At 34.5% G+C, this 26,843-nt stretch overlaps 1 protein-coding gene across 1 annotated transcript in view; it reads left to right on the top strand.

Moving 5' to 3' along the window:
• The window catches only part of LOC106869337 (heat shock 70 kDa protein 12A), a 273,476-nt gene that overhangs the window by 188,635 nt on the left and 57,998 nt on the right, over positions 1-26,843 (top strand). Inside the window, exons 4-5 of the mRNA XM_052965711.2 lie at positions 6,349-6,544; positions 7,904-8,026. Coding sequence (XP_052821671.1) covers positions 6,349-6,544; positions 7,904-8,026 — 319 coding nt within the window. The remainder of the gene's footprint in view (positions 1-6,348; positions 6,545-7,903; positions 8,027-26,843) is intronic.

The raw sequence follows: 26,843 nt of genomic DNA on the forward strand, positions 1-26,843 counted from the left end.
TTTTCCTTTTTTTCAAAAATGGCTAAAATATAACAGTATCACGTCAGAAAAATTAAAAACCAAAATGACATTTATATGAATGTTGAAAGGAAAGCAAATATGACAATATTTTAGTTTCACACACACGCGCACGCGCGCACACACACATCTATCTATCTATCTATCTATCTATTTATTTGTGTGCGTGTGTATGTGTGTGCATGCGCGTGTGTATATTGGACGGTATGATGGGATCCGCCATCATACTGTGTAGTGCTTCAGTTTCTGGGGATGTTACCTTTCCTAGCGTCAGCCACTTTACAAAATGTCAAAATTACTTTTTAGCTACTTTTTTCGTGGCACCAGCCGGAGTGAGGTTACCTTGTAGGTTGCAAAACTAAGAGCCCCATCGATTGAGTAGAGAGTAATGTAATCTTATACAAGGTGCCGAAAGGGTAGACTACAAAAGGCGTGAGAGGTATGCAATAATCTACATATGGAAAATCCAAGAAGGGCTAGTACCTAACTTTGGCATTGAATGTTATATAAATGCCAGACCTGGCCGGTATTGTATTGTACCAAAGGTACCATCTACTCCATCTAAATTCAAGACCAAGTACTGCAATACTTCAAAGGCCCACAGCTCTTCAATGCTCTGCCACAAAAATTTAGAAATTTGCATAAGGTAGAAGTAGAAGTCTTCAAAAGGGAACTAGTCATCCTCTTCTACACAATACCTGATGAACCAACAATCCGACATGAGGTACAGACGAGGACAGCAGAATCAATCTCCCTTACACACCAAATGTAACAACAGCTGGGACAAAGGCACATACAGGAGTGGTGATGTGAAACATCCCAAACTGAGGAAATCAGAAAGACTATGGTGGTGCTCCAGCATGGCCACCGCTGCATGGCTGAACGAATAAAAGAGGAGTAAAATGTATGTATGTACGTATATATATATATATATATATATATATATATATATATATATATATATATATATATATATACATACATGTATATATGTATATACATGCATGTATGTATTTATATACATGCATGCATGTATGTGTGTGTATATATATACAATATACATATATATATGTACATGGATGTATATATATATATATATATATATATATATATATATATATATATATATATATATATATATATATATATACATACGTGTATATATATATACATACATACATATATATATATATATGTATGTATATATATACACGTATGTATATATATATATATATATATATATATACATACGTGTATATATATATATATATACATACATACATACATACATATATATATATATATATATATATATATATATATATATATGCATGTATATATATACACGTATGTATATATATATATATATATATATATATATATATATATACATCCATGTACATATATATATATGTATATACATGTGTATATATATATATATATATACATGTATGTATGTATGTATGTATATATACATGTATGTATCTATATATACATATACATGCATGTGTGTATACCAGAAGTCAGTCATCGAGAGATATATAGTCAAAGTTTTAATTGCAACCACATGGGAAATCATTGTGTTCTCCAGTCTGCTAACCTATGAGGCGTCTCAGATGAGTCTTATATTTACTAAAGTCAAACAGATTTTCGTGGAACCTCTTCAGGAAAATAAAATTTTATATTTATGAAGAATGATAGGAAAAACATGAGCAAGAACATAAATATAAATATAAAAAGTGAAAACAACAAAATACAAAAACAATACAATATAACTGATAATAGAATTAACTTCAGTCATCTTCGACGCATAGGACATTCACATTGAATAAGTGTACATAATAGTATTCATCCTTGTAACTGCCCCACTTCTCAATCGTACAAAGATATATGCGCAAACACTAATATCCATATATTGGTATATTCCTTGGTACATATATTAGTAAGTGGAGGCGGAATGGCCCAGCGGCTAGGGAAGCGAACTCACGGTCATAGGATCGCGGTTTCGATTCCCAGACCGGGCGTTGTGAGTGTTTATTGAGCGAAAACACCTAAAGCCCCACGAGTCTCCGGCAGGGGTTGGTGGCGAACCCTGCTGTACTCTTTCACCACAACTTTCTCTCACTGTTGTGCCTGTAATTCAAAGGGTCAGCCTTGTCACACTTTGTGTCACACTGAATATCCCCGAGAACTACGTTAAGGGTACACGTGTCTGTGGAGTGCTCAGCCACTTGCACGTTAATTTCACGAGCAGGCTGTTCCGTTGATCGGATCAACTGGAACCCTCGACGTCGTAAGCGACGGAGTGCCAACATCAACAAGATTAGTATATAAATACGTACATTATTAGACTTTTGCATACATCTACGAATACGGTGTGTGCTACGTTATTGATACATGCATAAACGCGTATATATACATACACACACATATGTGTGTGTGTGTATGTGTGGAGTGTGTGATTTTGTGTATGTTTGTGTGTGTATATATGTGTGTGTATATGTTTGTGTATGTATATATATGTAATATCATGCATACATGCATATAGCAAATACATACAAATTTATAATTTATGAGAATTGATATGAATAAACAAAGAAAGGGTAATCGATATGTATTCTTAGTCACTCATATCTCTGAGATCATTGTGACTCCGAGTTTCACATCTAGATTATCTCAGATAATGTTATAAAAGCTGCTTCAGTTCTATATTTAAGAGACGAGGAATTATGTACATTTAAATTATTTACATTTGACGGATATTTGTCCTCATCTTGTTTGTTGTTAACACAACATTTCGGCTGATATACCCTCCAGCCTTCATCAGGTGTTTTGGGGAAATTTTGAACCCGGGTTCTCATTTCTAAGATATTTTTTTTCGATGCTATAATAATAAATAATAATAATAACAACATCGAAAAATATCTTAGGAATGAGAACCCAGGTTCAAAATTTCCCCAAGATACCTGATAAGGCTGGAGGGTATATCAGCCGAAACGTCGTGTTAACAACAAACAAGATGAGGACAAATATCCGTCAAATGTAAATAATGTAAATAAAAGCTATTTCTCTAAGCAAGGGGCTGTCATTCAAATACGTAAGTTAATGCGAGTGGCCCCACTCCTCTCAACTCATCTGCTCTGATACCATTTCCCTCCATTTCACTTCATAAGTCTCGTCATCACCTTAACTCTCTTCTAATTTCACATAAAAACTTTCTTTCTAAAGATGCAGTCATCATTGGTCGGGAAAAGAAGCTTTGCATCTTTGAGGACATGCATGGTGTGTGATTCTTCCTGCAACAACTCTTGCATGACCGAGTCTACTTATGCAATGCAAGTCAGTCCCTTCTTTAGAGAAATAGCTGATGTCAAACCATCTGCTGATTGTTTGTAATGAAACTCCGAATTAGGGTGTTTCCAGCTATATTACTACCTTCTTCCCTGGACTATCTGCATGGTGTGTCCTAAATGATGTGTGCGGTTCTTTAAAAAAAAATCATATTGATGATTATCGAGACCGCATCTCGCATGTGACCACGCCCCTTATTCTCGTCAACCATAACAGCGGTGTGTTAAAATTTTTTGTTCCTGATTTAAAAGTGGCAATGCCCACATTAATTCCACGGCCCATTTTCATGGTACAGTGTCAGCCATAAATATTTCTCCACTTAGTCAATTCCTTCATAATCCTTTGGTTAATTTCTAAGAAATCTTGTTTATTCTCTTCGGTTATCTCTCCAGGCCCGTTCTCTCATTCTGGCTTGTACAAAATGTTCTTTGCCTATCATCATCATTCACGTCCTTGATTAACAATTCTTATCCTTTCCTTATTAGCTTCAGCTTCGTCGTTTCTCATATGACACCTAGCTTCATTTCTTGCATGAATTTCTTTCCTTCCATCAGGAATTAAGTCTTCTAGTCTTTCCTGATTTACGTTCTTTATTTCGAATTTTCATTCTACTGTTAGCCCATTCCCCAATCGTTTCCTGCATCTTCTCTTCCTCCTGCGATTCAATTCTCGCCTTTGTGTTGTATGATTATTGTCTATCCTAAAAACACCAAACTTCGTTTCAGTAATAAAATAATCTAAAACGCAGTTGAAATATATTTGGTAAAAATAGTACCCAGGATATATCGTTACAGATATTTTACGAAGAAAGTTAGAAACGGCTGTAATGTATAGATATATGGGAAAACACTTTATCCACGATACAAGGTTATAAATCTGAAATAGAGTGGGCAGTGCACTGGCAGAAACGTTAGCACGCCGAACAAAATGTTTAGCGGCATTTTTTCCGACCTTAATTTCTGAGTTCAAATTTTGCAGACGTCGACTTTGCATTTCATCCTTTCGAAGTTGATAAAATAAGTACTAGTTGCTAACGTATGCCAAAATTTGAAATCAATATATAACTAATAAAATAGATTGATAAATGTTCAATCTTGCTATAGGACGCTTGCATCAAATAGTCAGATAAATTGTGTGTGTATATGTGGTGTGTGTGTGTGTGTGAGAGAGAGAGAGAGAGAAAGAGAGAGAGAGGGGGAGCAAGCAAACGCTACTGGCTCAGTACACATGATGATATACACCTACGACCGCTAATGGCGTGAGTTCATAATCGCATACATACACATATATAGCTAATTGCCTTTTGCATGTGCGCCAATACATTTTGTATTTATGAGAGTGTATTTGTATGTGTGCACGTGCTAGCAGCGTTCCTTTGAAGCTCTCTCAATCCATTCTCTCTCTCCCTTTCTCTCCATGACACAAACACATTTGCCATTCCTTTTCTGCAGTTTGACAGATTGTTGACACAACCAGTATATATTGTTAGCTCTTAAATAATAGATTGCCGGTTAATTCGCCAGCCTGAAACCACTGGTATTAGAAATATGTAAATTCATGCCAGAATATAAACATATACATACATATATACACACATATGTCTAAATTCACACACACACACACACACACACACACACACAAACACACGTATATATATATATATATATATATATATATATATATATATGGACATATAAATGTGCATGCATATATACAAATATGCATACGTATGTATTTCTATATATATGTATATATGCTTGCATATATATATATATATATATATATATATATATATATATATATATATATATATATATATATATATATATATATATACGTGTGTATAGTATATGCATACACACACATATCGATGTATACAAACATGTATTTACGTATGCATACTTGTGTGATACCTTGCTGCATAGTTCTGTATGGAATATACAAACAAATACATACATACATACATACATACATACATACATACATACATACATACATACATACATACACATATAGAAATATAAATACATGTAAGGATATATCGTTCATGGGTTTGCCAACATAAATTTTGTTGGCTTACACCAGCGTCGTTTGCAATGTCTCTTAACTTTCAAAGTCCATTTTTCATTGCTGTAATATGTTCTTCAAATTAGGTAGAACTGGCCATTATAAGGAGCAGAATAATGTATAATTAACGACTTTTTCTGCTAAAGTGCACTGCTGACTTTAAACATTCACCTTGCAACTTGATCAAGTTCTTTGAAGAACAGGTAGCGTTTATAACTAACATGCGCTGTCAGTGAAATTACTAGACATTCCAGGATGGCGAAAATGAAAACTTCATGAAGACAAAGTCTGTTTTAAACGAGCCAGACCATTCCCGCTGTTAGTGCCCATTTTTAGTTTTAGACAGAGTGTATTCAGGATTTATTATCATAAACATATCCTTCTTTTTCTTAAATGAGATTTTGAGGGAAATTTCGCCATTATTTCTAAGCGGTTGATTTAGGAGCGGGTTCCTCCTTAGCCCAGTGCTAAAATGAGCACTGGTGTAATCAATACTCATAACGTACTATAAAAGAAACACAAAAAACTGCACCACTATGAAAATGTTTAGTACTTAGCTAAATTATCTCATTCTTTCGTTACTGAAATGTGCTGTCTCTTAAGTAAAGGATAACTTTGGTGCATTGAGTTATGATAGCATTTGTGTGATGGAATCCAATTTTGAACTTGCTATAGCTTTAAAAATCTCATACTCTGTTTAGCTTATAAATTAGAAGTCAAAGTATCAGTGTTGTTAAATATTTTATTATTTCAATAGATATCCTTTCATAGGATACCTATTGGCATTAAAGTTTGGCTCTAAAATGTGGTATAAGCATTGAGTGATTGCTTTTGTTGTTGATGTTTTTAATGATGGCAGCGTGACATTGCTATTGTCATAATTGTTTTGAATATCTTTCGTTTAATTTTCAGGCCGGGATTGCATCACCATCGAACCCTGAACAACTTATTATAGCTCTGGAACCGGAAGCCGCTTCAATATATTGCAGAAAGTTGAGACTCTATCAATTGGTACCGGATACTCCTACATTGCATCCTTTAACATCGCCAAATAAAAAAAGTCCCGAGGTCATCAATATGGACATTGCATGTTCGGATTTAATTCCCGGTAAGCTATTGCCCCGATTATTAAAAACCCCTTATGTTTTGGGTTATTATTTTATTCTTTCACTAATTTCAATCATTGGATTGAAGCCTTCAGGAATTTTATCTGAGTATATGTTCTGTCGACACCCCCAGGCGAAGAAGTAGGATCTCCCAAGACATATAAATAGAGGTAGTCTCGCCGCGGTAGGAGTGTTGAGTAGCAGTCGAGTAGCAGTCGTGTAGCGGTTGAGTAGAGATCATCCTAAGGTGCTAGATAGCAGTAGCCTGAGACATAACATTATATAAGCTTGAATTAATAATTCCCCTTAATAGTATATCGATATATCAGACTGAGAAAAAGTAAGCAACGTTTTGAAACATGAAATTCATCACAGTATATTTCAACAATGCAGAAATTTTATTTATCAAAGTAAGTACCATTACAATCAGCCCATTTTTTCCAACGAGTTACAAGTTTGTTTATTCCGCTAACATAAAAATCTGGAGTTCTGGAGCTGATGAACTCTTTGAACGCACTTTCAGCATTGGTTTGATTTTTGAACTCCTTCTCTCGTAGGAAACCATGAAGGTGCTTGAAAAAGTGGTAATCGGTAGGAAAAAGGTCTGGGAAATAAGCTGGGTGGGGAAGAACTCCGTAACCAAGTTCCCCCAACTTCTGGAGCGTCATTAGTGAAACGTGTGGTCGAGCAATGTCATGAAGAATGATTGGCCCTCTTCTGTTGACCAGTCTTGAACGGAGCAGTAGCAGTTTTTCGTTCATTTTGGCAATTTCATGGCAATATGTTCCTGCAGTAATGGCTTTTCTGCGTTTTAAGAAGTTATAGTGGATGAGTCCAGCAGTACACCACCAAACAGTCACCATAAACTTCTTCTTGAAGAGCTCGGGTTTAGGGAAGGTTTTCGGTGCTTCATTTGGGGCAAACCACTGCGAAGAATATTTTTTATTATTGTACAGAATCCATTTTTCATCGCAAGTTACAATACGGTCGAGAAATTGATCGGTCTGTTTACGGAGAAGAAGCAATGAGCAAATTTCATATCTGCGCATTTTCTGATTTGCATTCAAATCGTGTGGTACCCATTTGTCGAGCTGTTTTGATTTTCCGATCGCATGCAAATGGTTGCAAGGAATTTCCTGGCTAACTTGAAGTTCTTTTGTCAATTCTTGAGTGGTTTTACGTGGATCTTTCTCAATGACGGTCCTTAATTGACCGTCATCGATGACAGATGGACGTCCACAACGCTCACGATCTTCAAGGCTCAGGTCTCCACTGCGAAATCATTTAAACCATTTATATGCATGCATTTATATTTGGTCCTTTTCTGTGTGATATGTAAAATAAATTTTGTCATTTTTCAGGCATGAGGTACATGGTGGTGGATTGCGGCGGAGGCACAGTTGACATTACTGTTCATGAGCTAGAAAGCAGTGGTCTGTTGCGGGAACTGTATAAAGCCACAGGGGGTGCGTTTGGAGGCACTGGTAAGTACTTGCATGTTTACTTCACAATCAAGCTCCTAAAACAAATTAACAGTTTTTCAGATTTAGAGTCGAAGCTAGCAAGTTCGAGGGGAGGAGTTTAGTCGATACCACCGGGCTCCTCTACTTCACTGGTGCCTTAGATTTGAACTGTCTTAAAACAAAATAATTCTTTCTAACTTTGGCAGAAGGCCAGCAATTCTGAAGAGAGGGAGCTAGTCAATTCCATCGTCTCCCAATACTTGACCAACTCTGAAAGGATGAAAGGTAAAGTTAAGTTCAGTGGAACTTGAGCGCCGAGCGTAAAGACGGACGAAATGTCGTAAAACATTTTGTTCGGCACGGTATCGATTCTACCAGCTTACCGCCATATCCTTGAGGAGAAAATCATTCTTTCTACTATAGGCATAATGCCTGAAACTTTAAACCTTGGGGAAAGTTGCTAGTCGATTACAACGACCTCAGTGCTCAACTGGTACTTATTTTATCGACTTCGAGAGGATGAAAGGCAAAGTCGGCCTCGGTGGCGTTTGAACCCAGAACGTAAAACCGCAAGAAATATAGTAAAGCACTTTTTCCGGCGTGCTAACAGTTCTGCCATCTCGCCTGATCCTTAAGCGTAATAATAAATTATATTTAGTATATTTAACACTCTACACTTTTTAATGATAATAATAATGATAATTAAAAGTACAGTCGATTGAATTAACTCTTGTATGCGACTAGTACTTAGTATTTATCGAAGCTGGTAAGATTTGAGTTCAGAACCTAAAAGAAAAAGACTAAGAGGTTCCCAAAAGACTTCAGCGGTGCTTTGCAAGTTTGGCATCTTGAATGATTATACGGTTAAAATGCACATTATGATATCTGCACGTATGTAGATGTACATAAATATATTCATCTATATATACTTGTATGTACAAATTTATTTCACGCGCACACGCACACACACACACACACACACACACACACACACATGTAATTTGAATATGTGTTTGCATGTACGTCTGGGTCAAAAGCACAGTGGGTATTGGAAAATTTCATTTATAGCAGCCTTTATTCTCAGTCTTGCACTATAAATCATTCGTATTTCAATAGTTAGCGGAATAAAATATTTTCAGTGATGTTCCAGCATATCTTCTCGTCTATTTTCCTTAATTAAACATAATATGTGCATTCACACTGGAATCACCACGAATGTCATTATATAAGTTATAGTGATAACTAGATAGTCGTCAGGCGAAGCTTGACAAAATTCAATACAAATTGTATACCTAATATAATAACACTCTCTAGAAAAGCTACGTATAAACGAAATTTTTTTTTCTCATTGCGTTATGTCTTCCTGAAAGCAAGCTGTGGATATGCCGTGTTTGCTGTAATAATATTCTACATTATATTGATACGCAAGTAAAATAATCATCATTGCTTTCCTGCTGTGTGAGCTGACTTCTCTGAGATAATTGATAGTTTTACTAATGATGTCATCAAGTAAACGTTTTGATCAATTAGTTTTATTCTGTAATGGAATGCAAAGACAGATATTGAATGTTTACGAATTTAACAGATGCTGTTGTTCTTGTTGACGTAGGCTTTATTGTTTTTAATGACGAAAAATGGTGAAGCTGAATATAAAGATCATCATGTTGATCATAATCATCTTCCCATCACCCTTTCCATCATCTCCTCCTTCTCATTCTCACCACCACCTTGCTTTTTACTTCTTCTTCTTCTTCTTCTTCTTCTTCTTCTTCTTGCGCGATTACACCATACTCACTCACATGCATGCGCGCGCACACATGCAAACCAGACATATATATTTACAAATAGATTCTCGGTGGTTTCGATGTCATTGCCAATATTTATACACCTTATTGTTGTTTATATATCACTATTCATGAAAACGAACATTACTCTCTCTCACTCTCTTCTCCTTTCTCTCTCTTCCTTTCTTTCTCTATCCCTCTTTGGGTGTGTGTGTCTGTCTTTATACATATGTACATATATATCTACATACACGCACGCACATGATAGTGCATACTTCCACCGACGTTCGAAAGACGAGAAACTTAATTTATGATATTTGCTTAGTGAAATAATTTTGCAATATTACTGTTTGAGGTTTAATAAACGCATATTTAATATTTAATCAAGCCGAAAAGTTATGATACCATTCATTAAGCACTGGTTTTTTGCCTGGAATGTGAATTGGACCGAGTAGTTTTATTAAAGGTTCAACAACGATCGACCATCTCGGCCTTCGAAACTGGTGAAAGTAGATAGTGAAAATTACTTAAGATTGAAACAAGATTATGCAAGACTTAACGCATTATATAATTGAACAGGATTATCGTGTTCTGTTATATAAAGGAAAATGCCAATTCAGCGTAGTTTATGAATAAATACGTAAAGCTCCATGGCTTAATTAAATTTGGGGATCTATTTTCAGACAGAGACAAAATAAATGCTTATTAAACTTATGGAAATGACCCCATACACATATCTATTCACAACCTACGCTATAATGATACAGTAGCTGTTAATACTATCTATCTATCTATCTATCTATTTATCTATCTATCTATCTATCTATCTATCTATCTATCTGTTTGTCTGTGTCTGTTTGTCTGTGTCTGTTTGTCTGTTCATGCATGTATGCCTGTATGTATGTATCTATCAATCTACCTGTCTGTCTGTTAGTCTATCATGTCTGCCTGTTTGTCTGTATGTATCTATCTACTTTCTACCTATCTATCAGTCTAAGTCTGTCTGTCTGTCTGTGTCTGTCTGTCTGTGTCTGTCTGTCTGTGTCTGTCTGTCTGTGTCTGTCTGTCTGTATGTCTGTATGTATGTATGTATGTATGTATGTATGTATCTATCTATCTATCTATCTATCTATCTATCTATCTTATCATCTATCTATTTGTCAGCCAATCTGTTTGTATGTATATATGTATGTATGTATCTATGTACCTGTCTGTTTGCCTGTATATATCTGGTCTGTCTGTATGTATGTATCTACTTGTTTGTATGTACCTATCTACTTGCCTGTCTGTATGCATCTGTCTGTCTGTCTGTATGCATCTGTCTGTCTGTCTGTCTGTATGCATCTGTCTGTCTGTCTGTATGCATCTGTCTGTCTGTCTGTATGCATCTGTCTGTCTGTCTGTATGCATCTGTCTGTCTGTCTGTCTGTCTGTCTGTCTGTCTTCCTGCCTATCTGTATGTATGTATGTATGTATGTATCTATGTATCTATCTATCTATCTGTCTTATTTAATGACACTTTTGATTCAGCTCCATGTAACTTGAAGTTTCATGGGCCCGTAAAAATGGACCTAGTTCTTCAGTCGTGTTGGCATATGTGTATCAGTGTATATATACGTGTATGTTTGTATATATGTACGCTAAACTGAATTTAAGCGAAAAGCGAGACAATTACGCAATAGCTCTCAATGCAGATAATCAGTGTGGTTGAAAAGTTATTTGCAGCTCATTAACAAGTAATGGTCGAAATACTGAATCGACTTCCATCATACCTACCTACCTACCTACCTACCTACCTACACACACACACACACACACACACACGCACACACACACACACACACACATACACACACACGCACGCACACATGCGCGCACGCACACACACATGCGCGCACGCACACATGGATTTCTGTATATGTACGTGTATGTAAAATATATAATATAAAATCTTGTGTATTAGCGTATATATATATATATATATATATATATATATATATATATATATATATACATATCTATATGGATGGATGGATGGATGTATATATGTATGTATATATATATATATATATATGGATGCATGGATGTATATATATATATATATTTATATATATATATATATATATATATATATATATATATATATATATATATATATATATATATATATATATATATACATATATACATCCATACATCCATATATATATATACATACATATATACATCCATCCATCCATACATATATGTATATATATATATATATATATATATATATATATATATATATGTGTGTGTGTGTGTGTGCATCTGTATTCATATATGTGTGTATGTATGTAGATCTATCTACCTATCTATCTATACATACATACATACATACATACATACATACATACTCGCACACAACATTAACAAGTGTTGTGTATGCATACAAACAACCAATTAGAGCTCAATAAACTTCACCGCAATAAACTGTTAAATCTAAATATACGGATACATAGACGTGCACAGTGTCGTATAGATTGTGATATAAGATATAACCATGCTGCACAGAGCAAAATATATGTGAACGAATAATTGAAAAACAACCTCAACGATATCTCGATATGTTCATTCCGTTTCAATAATTCTTACATCACTGCATTATTATGAAGCACGCGAGGATTATATCTTCACTGAACAGTGTCAATACAGAAATATGAAGAATGCATCACAATTTCGCTCTTATATTGAATGAATGAAAGACAAAACATGACACTGAGAGAATTAAGAAAAAATCCGTAGAAATAAAGAATGAGAAAATAAGAAAGTTAGCGAGTCGATGTGAAATATTTGACAGGAAGCTAACTTGTCCAACATATATCAAGTTACTTATCTCATTATCGGTTTGATCAAAGAAGGGAGAAAAATATACGAGGGGGACAATAAAAATAAGATTTTTAAAGTCTGCGAAAGTGATATGGTATTGTTTAAGAAATAAAATCTATAGTAAATTTCATTTCTTAATTTTTCTTTTATTGGGAAAAACTGTTTGCTTGGATATTCTCGCCATTGAAAAGAACAATGATATAAACATATATAAATGTCACTATACAAGTACACGAGATACGATAACTATATCCATATGCATGTAGACTTAACAGAACTTTCTCTATTTGTATGTATATATGTATATATATGGAGGTATGCATATATAATACATACTAGATAGAGTTACACACACACACACACACACACACACACACACACACACACACATTGGATAGAGTTATACATACATATATTCTGTATATTTATATTTCGTTGTTTGCTAAACACTGACTGAAAAGATAATTTAAGTAGATTGCATAATATTTCAACAAGCTATGTAACCCCGGTAGTAGTTTACCAAAACGCGTGTATGTTTTCTAATGCATAAAATACCATGTATTTTTCCTGTATTTTACAAAGGCACATATAAACATTTATATATACTTCAACATATACGCAACACACAAACAAATTAAATGATGAACTGAATACTGTACATAATAAATTCCTAATTTACTGAGAAAATAAGAATTCTGATGGAAATTTCATTCGCTCTTAAAGTAACTAAATTATGAGTATTTTCCACCTGCTAATTTAGACACTTTGGGAAAGGACAGTTTAGTCTTTGTAGGCCAAGAGAAGATTAAAGACATAAGTTTCGGTCTATTTGACCTCATCTTCATACGACATTTTAAACAAACAGTCGATAAGTTGATAGATTTTTACATATAAAGAGTTACGTATATCTTTGGTCAAGAATAATTTGCCTAATTAAAAGGTGCAACAAGGCAAATAAAACAAAGCAGCTGGCTATATCATAAATCTGAATACTTAAGTTAAAGGGGGAAATATACTTATTGACATGCATAATAAATCCTTAGTTTATTGAAATGTATCTCTGAGTTGGAGTCAGAAGAAAACATTAATGTTTTTGATACAAACGCAAACAATGTCTTAGATGCACACATACCCATATATGTTTGTATGTGTGTATGTATGTATGTATGTATGTATGCATGCATGTATGTATGTGAGAGTGTACATGTTTATATATATATATGTGTAAATATATGCATATGTTCATATGATTATGCCTGTGTGTGTACATAAATATGTATCACACACACACACACACACACACACACACATATATGTAAATATGCATATTTATAGACACACTCATACACAAATATGGATACATATATTTACATACATGTCAATATTACGTATGCACGTATACACGCGCAAATATGCATATTTATATACATCTATATTTATATCCCTTTCTTTCTTACTATCATTTAAGAACACACGCATACACCCCTGTGAATGTATGTATGTTTGGTTGCATTATGTATGCGGGTGTGTATATGATACGGTAGAGCTGTGAGCGTGTGTGAATATGTTATTTTCGAATAGTATTAAATCCAGAATATACAAACAATTTAGTATGGAAAACTTTTATAAGAGACCTTTGATACAATGATATATTAAATTAAAATTTACGTCATTGTTACTAAAAAGATAGAAGCTGCCTATTTCGCGTGCTTTTATGGAGAGTGTATTTCATCCAACATCATAGTTAAAACATCCAGTTGTTGAGCTGTATCTTATCTAGATATTAATGACATTATTAATATGAAGGATAACAGAATGGTGAATATATAAGATGATCCATCTTATGTTTTTGGTTCACTAGGAAAATTTTTACTTTTGTAAGAGATAATATATGTTATTTATTTAAATTCCGCACTACTAGAAACGGTAAACATATAGTATCAAGCACATGTAGAGCCAAAACTAAATGACCTCAAAACTAGATTTCCGAAACGTGAAGCACTTGATAGACGGCTTCATGTAGTTTTACCATATGTATCAATTAATCTGCTACGATTTATTCACAAATGTGAAATCAATGATTGCTTTCCAGGCAAAGAGACAGTCTTTACGCAGCAATCACTCAAGCAGCTAAAAATATCAAGCAATTTCCCTCAAAGTAGATAAAGTAGACCCGTAGCCGTCTCAAAGGGCAATAAACAATGAAATTTCTGGTACACACATACATGCACGCGCGCACGCACGCACGCACATACACACACATACACACACATAAGAGATGGGGCATAATTATGGATACATCCCTTTAATCACAGATCTCTCAATTAGGACTGAATTTTGGCTAAGCAACGACAATACTGTTTTCGTTATATATTATTTTAAGGGGAAGTATAGTTAAATGCATCGATATCAGTAAATTGCTATATTTTATTATTTTATAGCATTTGGAAGCATGTTGTGAAATAGTTAACTTGCTAGAATTCTTTCTTCTTTTCGTGACTCAAGCTAAACGTACTTCGACAGATGTGTTCATTGTCACGCTTTTCTTTTGTAAACGAGAATGTATTTCCTGTTTAAAGAAGTCGTTACATAATGTTATTGAAACGACCTAGGTTTCAATAGGTGGACAGCAGCTGAATTTGATATCAGAATGTTGGCGTTGGAAGCTTCGAAATTCTGAAGTCTGAAAAACTTTCAAAATACGAAATTTGTTTGGGTAAGAGTAGTGAAATTGAAAAATTTCTGAATGCGTTGGGGAACTTTTAAAGGAGTGTTCTAGATAAGCATAGAATAAAAGTGTAAGTAACGAAAGTGACGTGGAGCTGTTTTATGTAGTTGGCAGTTCGATGTGAAAGGCAGATTTGTTATGTTGAAAAGCGAAGGTAAACCAATACACGAGTGAAACTAGACTAGAGACGGATATATATAAAATTACCTACACGGTATATATAGAAGCTGTGTTTGGAAAAACAGATAGCTTGTTTCGACTTGGGTTCTATGATGTAAGAATACAATCATTTCGAATATTGGAATTCTTATCGTCCCAAATATTTTGGACAGAGAATTGTCGACTGCTCTGTAAAGCGATTAGTGCATCGCTCTATACATTTTCTGCTCTGGAATATTTTCTAGTTGCATCCCGAAATGAGAGATGAGAGGCAAAAATCTATCTTTGAACTCACACCATATATGCTAGGATAAAAAACTGAAAGGTGTGTCCTTGTTTCAGCAGTTTCAATAAGCAGATATCATAATGCATAGAATTGTGTCAGTAACTTGGTCGTAATGGTGCAAAAGAAATATAAGAATTTTTCTGTGTTTTAAATGCCAAAAATGCGATCTTTCTCGATGTAATTGTCTCAGTTTCGATAGATGATATCATATGAAGGCATTTGCCAAATAAAGACAGCTCCAAAACTGTAAATAGAAGTCAACGGAAAGCTTCTTGCACTAAAACAGAATCAATTCCTTATATTTCGAGTAAAATACCCAGCCACAGAAGTAAACAGTTGGAGAAATATGGATTAAAGTAACGTCAGTATTTTAGCCTTGGTTGCTATAGTTAAAGTATCAGCAGTGGTAGCAGACGATGCTATTATTTTAGCTGTTATTTATACTGATTCTGTCGTTACCGCCACAGACTGTCACCGCCGCCGCTACCGCCGCCGCTGCCGCCGCCGCTGCCGCCGCCGCTGCCGCTGCCGCCGCCGCTGCCGCTGCCGCCGCCGCTGCCGCCGCCGCTGCCGCCGTCTTCAGCATGAATAACGTTAGCAAAAGGATCAACTAACAAAATAACAGAAACAATATCAAGTAATGGCAAAAGTAAAGAAAAAGACATAAGAAGTACAATTACAATAATAGTAGTCAGAGGAGCAGAAATGGGGATTTGACTCCAGCGCACGTCCGGTACTCATTTTTTTGATGCAGAGGAGTTCGAAGAGCAAAGTCGGTCCCAATAGGATTTGGATTCGAACGCCGGAGTGCGAAAATAAATGGCATCTAAAAGCTATTGAGTTCGGCTGCTTGTTATTTTTGAAAATCTATCGTCTTTAAAATGTATCTGATATTGATTTATCACGTTAGTACAAAAACGAAGATTTGTTCGGAAATGAGTTTGTTTGATCGATTAAATCGATTTAGTACATAACTAGTAATCGGCGCACAGTGGTGGAGAAGTGATTGTAGGGGATGTCTCCAATTGAATGCCCGTTTCTTGGTCCCCTGTAACGGAGTCAGTTCTGAGAAAGAGAGAAGAAACAACCACAATGCCTGACCGGTACTTATTTTGTCTAGTCCAAAGTGGTGAAAGATAAAGTAGACCTTGGTGGATTTGAACACCGAGCACAAAGAGTTGGGACAAACACGGCAAGGTATATCTATCCGACACTATAACGACTCTGACAGCTCGCCATTTTTATGTTATTACTATTTATAATAAATCAAAAGAAGATACAGACGAAGTCATAAATGTATATGTGTGCGCGAGTATACTTATGTGTGTGGGTATGTCTATCTGAGTGTGTGAGTGGGAATATATATGTGTTGGAAGGCCATTTCAAGAAAGTTCTATATCGTTGTTCGCTAAAAGGCTATTTCATTGATCGAATACTAACGTTTAAAGAAGAGAAATATTTCGATGCTGTGTACGTGTTTCGTCACAGCTGGATAAATTACTTCACATCCAATTCTACCATTTTATCACAGTAGGTGTTACATCTGGTTTGTTTATTGTTTGGTCTTCTAACTAAACGGTTTGTGCTCAATCCGCTAACGAGTTTCGAACCGATGAATCGAATCGATTTATTCAGTTTCCTACAGAGCTAAATACATGAAATTATAAGTAGTAAAAAGAAAAAAAAAATGATAGATAAAGAAAGTGAAATAGAAATCAAATCAAATAAAGTAAAACAAATGAAAACAAGAATAGGTAGGAAAACAAACATGAAGAAGAACAACAATATTTATAACAACGGAAAGTTAGTAACACGAAAGAAAGAAAGTAAGATCAGTAATTGAGAGAATAAAAGGACGGTAAATATAATATTGATTTCTCCCATTGGCAAAAGACCAAGAATTTCTGAGGGGAATTTATTGTCGATTTGACTCCAGCGCACGTCCGGTACTCATTTTTTTGATGCAGAGGAGTTCGAAGAGCAAAGTCGGTCCCAATAGGATTTGGATTCGAACGCCGGAGTGCGAAAATAAATGGCATCTAAAAGCTATTGAGTTCGGCTGCTTGTTATTTTTGAAAATCTATCGTCTTTAAAATGTATCTGATATTGATTTATCACGTTAGTACAAAAACGAAGATTTGTTCGGAAATGAGTTTGTTTGATCGATTAAATCGATTTAGTACATAACTAGTACTTATTTTATCAATACTGTTAAAATTTGAACTCCGAACGAAAACATATACAAATAAATGGTACAAGGCATTTAGTGAAACGCCTGAGAGTTTTGTCAGAATTGCAAAAAAACTGTGGTGAGATTAAACACCCGTTTAAGCCATGCTGGTGTTGATTTAGAACTTCATCCTTTGGAGACCAATTAAACAAGTATCAGGAATGTTCTGGCTTGATTCCAAATTTTGGTACAAAGCCAACAAGTTCGAGAGAAGAGGTAAATCAATTACATCAACCCCATTGTTTAACTGGTACTTATTTTTTTTTATCTACCCCGAAAAGATAAAAGGCAAAGTCGACTTCGGCGGAATTTGAACTCAGAACGTAAAGAGGACGAAATGATGCTAAGCAGTATGCATGGCGTGCTAACGATTTGAATGAGCATAATATTAAGATCTAAGACGAAATACCGAGCTCAAATTGAAATTCAATAATCCCTCTCTTGAGATTTGAATTAGAGTTGATGAAAAAGTTACATATTCAACTTTCACTTTTGGACATCAGTTTAAGTAAGAACTTCATGTTTAGATTATCTTTGTTCATCTTGTAATCTGAAGTTTGAAAATTTGAAATAAAAATTCAAATGAAAATCGAAAACAAAAAGCTCTTTAAAAGTCGACACTCCCCAGGCTCGACAACGATAATTTCTTTTGCATCTGCGAAATGTTGTTGTATACGTATCAATAATTAAATTATTCAATTAGCTAAAGATAAAAAAGTTTACCATGCCAAAAATATCGTAATGACCTAACCCTCTTAAATAGAGAAAACCAAATTCTCGGTATGAATATATTGGAATATCAAACTATGTAAACAGTTTGTTGGGTGTAAAATAACATTTAATGTTTTTATGAAAATATCAGAAACGCTTCAAGAACTTACGTCCCTTTTTCACATCTCTTCGCTACATAGTATGCCAATACCATTGTAATAATTGTTAGCAAAATGTCTTTCAACTCTGAGGAAGCTTATTAGTATACACACACACACACACACACACACACACACACACACACACACACACACACACACACACACACATATATATGTATATATGTATATATATCAGTTGAATGTTAAGCAACCAAAATATGTAGGTTACTGTTTCTATTGTAATATGCTCCTAGGATCAAGTGTAATCATTCTTGAAGCAGTAAAAGACCTTCTTTCGATTTTCAAGCGTTTCTAGTACAAAATTAAATCTAATTTATAGCCATGGATTTATTCTGAGGAAGTTGGCATACAATTCTTTCTTTCTCGAATTAGATCTCTCTGTCAATAAATCCTATATTGAATTTTACGCTAGCTTTATATTAAGATCCGTAAAACAAAAACAAGACACAACATATTTTACGGTGATTCACCAACTCAAAACTTTATCCAGTGGTTGATGGTAGATGTAATTTTACTTAAAGTTCGATGATTTCTCTATTCAAATTATTAATATATGGCATGCCTTACACTCAAGATGCATTACAAATGATTCACTAAGTCTTTTCTCAAAGATTTAAGAAATTTAAGTATTTCCTTTTTTTTTAAAAATCTGTATGGTTTAAATTTTTTGTTAATTCCACTTTGACTCTGAATTATGTAAGGATATTTAAGGATAGAAAATTGTCTCATTACCGGTCAGCATTTCCTGAAAGTCCTGCGAAGAAAAGTCGACTGATGAAAATGTACAAATTGTCGTACGTTATTACGTACATAATTGGTTTTGTGTGGCACATGCAATACTGAAACACATAATTAATGTCGCTCACGATAATAAGGAACAAATTTCCCGTACTATTTCACTATATTGGTTTGATTCGCCGCATTTTTAGCAAAAATATATAAACGAAAATAGGATTTTCAATTTTCAATTTTTAAGCATCTCATCGTTCATGTTTCGAAGAGATATGCCAGTTTTGCTGTTAATTTATATAATTTATAGCCATGGATTTATTCTGAGGAAGTTGGCATACGATTCTTTCTTTCTCGAATTACTTCAGCATTCATAAATGATTTATTTCGTAGTTAATTTTCAAGCATTTTCCCGAGGTTATTTTCATGCTATGTTCTATACATTATTGCAACCATTTTTGTAGTATCATTGCTTTGCAACTAGTTACTATTCGGATCATTTCCTTTTATGCTCTTCCCAATTTTCGCACTATTTGTTTTCATTGCCATTCATACGACTTTACACAAATAGCAAAATCTGCCATATTGTTTTTTTTACCATAAGTTACCAAAGTTAGTAAGATATCCAAAAGATATTCAAAAGTATCTCTAAAGAGTTGTGCGATCTGATAGAAAGGACAGCCACCTTTTCCTCAAATCATAACTTACGGTATTACAAACATGAAGGACACGTTAGATAAGACGAGATGGTCATTGCCAGAATGCTTATGATCAAAGACCTGCTCGATTAAGATTGATGTGGTATTCAACTGCAAAAACAGATAAATATTAAATGTTAAGGCTCCTATTGCTTCCACGGGAAGAATTTGAATTTACTGAAATACTTACGTCTTGTTTCCTTTGGTACTTTAATTACAAAATAGAAATAATAGTCAACTCCTGCACAAATCTAAAAACGCATTCGTTTGAAAAATGCAGTGATGATGATGATGATGATGAAAATAGTCCTTTCTATTATAGGCACAAGGGACTTGAAATTGTGGCGAAAGGAGAGGGGCTATTCGATTACATCAACCTCAGTGTTCAACTCATACTTATTTTATCGACTCCAAAAGAATGAAAGGCGAAGTCAGTCTCGGTAGAATTTGAACTCAGAGGATAAAGACGGTGTGAATGTTGTTAGGCATTCTGTCCGGCATACTAACGATTCTCTCAGGTAGCCGCCTTCATGATAATGATGATGATAATAAACATTGTTTCTATTATTAGTACAAATCTGAAATTTGAACTTGGAAGCTAAAGAGCCGGAAGAAATACCATAAGGCGTTTTCCCCGACACTTTCACAATTCTACCAATCTAGTGAATTCTAATAATTGTATCATATTTTAGCTGAAGGCCAGCAATTTTCGGAGGAGGTACTAATCAACTAAACTGAGCCAATAACTGACTGGTACTTTAGTTTATAGACAAAACAGACCGGTAGGATTTGAACCCAGAACGTAAAGAGCCGGAATAAATCTTCGAAGGCATTTTCCGACGCTATAACTATTCTGCTTGCTCGCCGACTTTATAATGACTTGAGATTTTGACACAAGGCTAGCGATTTTGAGAAGAGCGGGTTTAGTCGATACCATCAACCACCAATACATGACTGGTACGTTAATTTATCGACTCCGAAAGGATGAATGGCAAAGTCGACCATGGCAGAATTTTTCATACAGAACGTAAGGTCAGGGAAATGCCACTAAGCATCTTTTCCAGCGTGCTAATTATCCTGCCAGCTCGCCGCCTTAATAATAATGATTGTTTCAAATTTTGACACAAGACTACCAGTTTTAAGGGTAAGGGTTTGTAGATTACATCAACCTCAGTACTTGATTGGTATTTATTTTATCGACACTGGAAAAATGAAAGTGAAAATCGAGCTCAGCGGAATTTGAAATAAACGTAGGCACATTAATATAAATTTGAAGGAGAACTATATTCAGTTTTATAGAAATCAGTACTTTATTTTATCAGTACTTTATTTTATCGAGCCCGTAAGAATGAAAGACTGAGCTGAAATATTTCTAACTCGGAAGATTGCATTCAAGCTAAATAATAATTTAATATTTAATAATGGTTTTGACATAGTACATCATTAACTAGAATATTTCCAATATGTCAACTCGAAAATTAAATTGGGATATGAAAAAATAATATTAAAGACAATATTGTATTATAGTTTTACAAAAATACGCACTAAAATAAAAGAAACCCGAGAGAAATAGCATCCAAAGCGAACAACAGTCTTAATATGAATAATAAACAAAAAATAAAAATCTTTGCATCCCAATTATTTTACTGCATATCTCTAATTAAATTGATTAATTTGTTAAATAAAATTTGTGACAGCTACATCTGTTTTAAGCAAACTAGAAATCCTATTTTCACAAAATTATATATAAAAATAAATAGACTTGTTTGTATAAGGTTAGCGAAGTTCGTGTGTTTGAGTTAATGATTTTAGCAATGTATATTTGTGTTTATGATTTTAATGTGTTTCTATATTTGCGTAAGAATTTATTCAATAAGGGTACATATGTATAACTGTGCATAAAAATACATACAGTAAGTAATGTATGTATGTAATGTATGGATGTTTGTACGCTTGCAAATATCTTTTACGATGCGGATTTCGGCGATGTCTGTTCTAACATTGAAATATCACTCGATGTTTCCAAACATACAACTTCAATAAACAAAAGATAAAGAAATTGGAATATTTCACTGGACGAGAAGGTTAAAAAGCGGTGTAACTTTAACATTTGGACGAGAATATTTGAAATAATGAGAAATGCGATCGATATTTTTTGTACCTACATCAAGTTTTATATAAAAATATCGCGAGCAAACGTGACAGCTTGAATTTTTCCAATAATTTATTGTCCATAAAATAGAAAGAGCAAGATCTAACATTTAAATCATAGGAATACGTATTCGCAAAAACATGTAATCCTGAGAGTCAAAGAATGGCAATTGGATAGTTAAACTTGTACCACTCGGGTTAGCTCTTATTGAGCAGAACAGTTGTGTTCAAGGCAGCCTGATCAGGTTCTGCATTAATCAATGAATGTGTCTCACGATGGGGCGTGATTTGAGAGAGATTTATCTGCTATTTCTAGCCAGTTGAGCGACAGCATTGAAGCTCCTTCGTTAGTTGAAAGTCGTGTTGGTGTTGATTGCGTGCCCAGGAAGCTGGGCTCAAACAATTTTAGTTCTAATGTAATTTATTAAAAATTTCGGAAACACTTATTTGTTCAATATGTCAGGCATCTGTCTGAGCATCACACAGCACACAGCACACATCTAATATTAATGAAAATGAAGATTATCGAGTTGGTGGTGCTAGTGGATATATTTTACTGAAGGTGTTCAAAAATCAGTCAAGTTTGCTCTGGTAATATTTAACTCAAGAACTTGTTCAAAATATTTAGAATGACCCATATATTCAGCATCTTGATATCGTTGGTGATGTTTCTAGTCAACCCTTATCCGATTGCTTTTCTTCTTTTCAAGAAGTGTAGGCTTAAGTTCAGCAGTGGGACATGCGATTTTCATTTTTAAGCGTTTCTTATTATCGTGTCGCAATCAGGAAGGCTTCACTCACAAGTGTATTGGATGGGAAGAACATGATTAATTTAGTTAAATTATTTCAATAGCCAGTGATTGGATTATTGTCCTGACTACATACAATGCTTGTTTTTTTTTTAGGGATATTAGTTAAAGAAAGATACAATAGTCACAGGAATGTCTCGTATGAATCAGCTTGATGTTACGTGAGAGACAAACGAAGTTCAATAGAGAAGACTTTATTTCTCCTTCTCCCTCTCTCTACCCCAATCACTTATTTTCTTAACTTGGTTTTAATAATAATTACTATAGTAATTGTAGCGTTAAGCAGTGATGTGAAATAAACAGACTTTTTGTTAACTCATATTTGCGACAAATTTTATCTCCTACTTGTAAATGCAAGAGAAAAAATGTCACGCTAGAGAAAAAAAAATCTCATTTTCGTTCTCAACTGATGCTCAGGTTTAGAAATTATTTGCCTTGAAACGATAAAGCCAAGTCTTCTTGATGTAGATTTGTTAGCACAGAGACTAGCAAATCTCTCCAACCACCCACAAGTGTATTCTAATTGTTATTACTGGTGAAGGAGCATGGTTCAGTGGTTAGAGCGTCGAGCTCACAACCTTGATATAGTGAGTTAGATTCCCGGACCAGGCTGTGTTGTGTTCTTTAACAAGACACTTTTATTTCACTTTGCTTCAGTACACTTAGCTACAGAAATGAGTTGTGATGTCACTTGTGCCAAGCTGTATTGGCCTTTGCTTTTCTCTTGGATAACATCAGTAATGCGGAGAGGGGAGACTGCTGGTCTCCCACAAATAACTTTGCCCAGACTTGTACGTCGGAGGGGAACTTTCTAGATGAAATCCCATGGTCATTCATGACCAAAGGGTATCTTTACCCTTTTACCATGTTGTTGGAGATAGTGGTTATTTTTGCCTTTTCTATCAATTTCCGCTCCACCTCATTTATTTTAAGTTTGTACTAAAAACAACGTCGCTTTATTAATAATGGTATCACGACACGATTGGGCTCTAAAGAATTAAGAGTATTAGGCCATAGTTCCAACCCAATCCATTTCAGCATTGATTCGTTTATCCAGGCCACTCTGCCGTTTGCTATATTCTTGTTGTTAGTGTTGTTTTTAGACTGAGTTTCTGGATCTTTTTTAAAACAGGGGCCACATTTTTCATTAACGAAACACTTTGAAACTTGGAACACTAGTAGAATGTGTCATATAAAACATCTTTTTCTCTTAGTCTTCTTAAAAAAAAAGAAATCCCTAAGTTATTCCATGTTAAAGTTGTCGTATTTCTGTAATTTCAACCAATCACTGACGTCCATTCAGCCGATATACATTAAGTATCGGTGATAGGGTTAGGGTTAGGGTTAGGGTTAGGGTTAGGGTTAGGGTTAGGGTAAAACAGCAAATTTAAAAAGAAAAAAGCAAATAAAACGAAGCTATGGCTTAATCAGCCAAAGGAGTAAATATAAACAACTGAATACTTGTCAGTGATTGGTTGAAATTATCGAAATAAGACAATTTTTTACATGAAATAAATTCGAATACAAAAATATTTTTCTGTTCTATAACACAAAATAGATAAGTATACGAAGTTTGAAAGTCTTTCGGTACCAAAAACACTACGTAAAACATTAATGAAAAATGTGGCCCCCGTTTTAAAAAAGATCTGATTTTCTTTTTAATGTTGCGGACGTTGGGCTGGTGTGAATAAGTTTCGCTTACATGGCAGATATAATTGATAATTGCTACAGCAGCCTATTTCATTCTACTCTAACTCAAATAGAATGTAAAGTCGCTGTTTGCGTTATAAACTTCACTACATTTATTAACTGACCAATTGATATTCAGGAAATATTTGGTTTTGAATTGCTCTTTATGACATATTCTGGTAATGTTCATCAAAACAGAATAAACAAAAAGATAAAAATAATATCGTACTTGATACAATTCATACTAATTAGCTATAGGAGGCGGCACACTTTCGGAATATTGATGGCTTATTGATAAGTTTGTCATGGCAAGCTGCTTTTCATCAATACAAGTGGCTCTACGAACGTACTTCAAGTAAACGTTGACCAGCGCTGACGTTTTCTTTCTGTTCATAGATCAGGTAATTAAATTTCTTTTATCTATTGAAACTTTATAAACTGAATGACGGTGTTTTCAGACATCTACCTATTAGATCTTTCACTTATCATTAGCGTACTGAAGACAGTATGTTTATTATTATTATTATTATTATTATTGTTCAGTAGTTTTATTTTTATAACGTGCTTTCACTTCACTAACGAGCGCAGCTCTGTGCGCCTTGGGTATGTGATGTGGTTTGCTGTGGTGCTCTTATGTTTACTGTATTGAAAGTGTTTTGCGTAGAATGTGTGCAGTACCCAGTAGTGCAATTTTCTGTATGTTATATATATTTGTAAGTCCTGGTATTTTTGTTATGTATTTGTCTGAATATTTTTTTATTATACCTAAGGCACCTACTATGATACGAATTGTTTCTGTTTTTAGATTCCACATTTGAGTTATCTCTATTTCCAGGTCTTTGTATTTTGAAAGTTTTTCCATTTCTTTTAGAGAAACGTTGTCATCTGCTGGTATTGATACATCAATTAGAAAGCATTTTTTTCTTCATGATCTTTAACAACTATATCTGGTCTATTTGCCTTAATTTCTCTATCTGTGTGTATTGGCATATCCCAGAGTATGGTTGCTTTCTCGTTTTCTGTGACCTTTTCTGGCGTGTGTTTATACCATCTTTTTTCTGTTGTTATTCCATAGTGTTGGCATAGCTTATTATTATTATTATTATTATTATTATTATTATTATTATTATTATTATTATTATTATTATTATTATTATTATTATTATTATTATTATTATTATTATTCAGTAGTTTTATTTTTATAACGTGCTTTCACTTCACTACCGAGCGCAGCTCTGTGTGCCTTGGGTATATGCTGTGGTTTGCAGTGATGCTCTTATGGTTACTGTATTGAAAGTGTTTTGCGTAGGATGTGTGCAGTGCCCAGTAGTGCAATTATCTGTATGTTATATTATTATTATTATTATTATTATTATTATTATTATTACTATTATTATTATTATTATTATTATTATTATTATTATTGCCTTGTGGTTAGGGTGTTGCACTCACGATCGCGAGATCGTGGTTTCAGTTCCTAGACTGGTTTGTGCGTTGTGTTCTTCAACAAAAACACTTCACCTCACGCTGCTCAACGTTCTCTTCGACACCTGACGTGTGGTACACTGTGCAACTGTTCAGGCAACATCGATTTGATGGAGGGAGTGAGCTACTGTGCAGTACATACGTTTCATCGCTATCAGTAGATCATCTGCGTAAGTCGTTCGCCAAAAGCTGAACACTCATACGTCTTCAACGAAAGAGTCCATCAACATGGTTGTCAGCATCATCATCGTCACCACCAGCACCACCACCACCACCACCACCACCACCACAAAACTACACACCTATAAATGTCTACCCACAACTTACAA

This window comes from Octopus bimaculoides, chromosome 2 (genome assembly GCF_046866305.1).
Source record: "Octopus bimaculoides isolate indiv1 chromosome 2, ASM4686630v1, whole genome shotgun sequence".
NCBI lineage: Eukaryota > Metazoa > Mollusca > Cephalopoda > Octopoda > Octopodidae > Octopus > Octopus bimaculoides.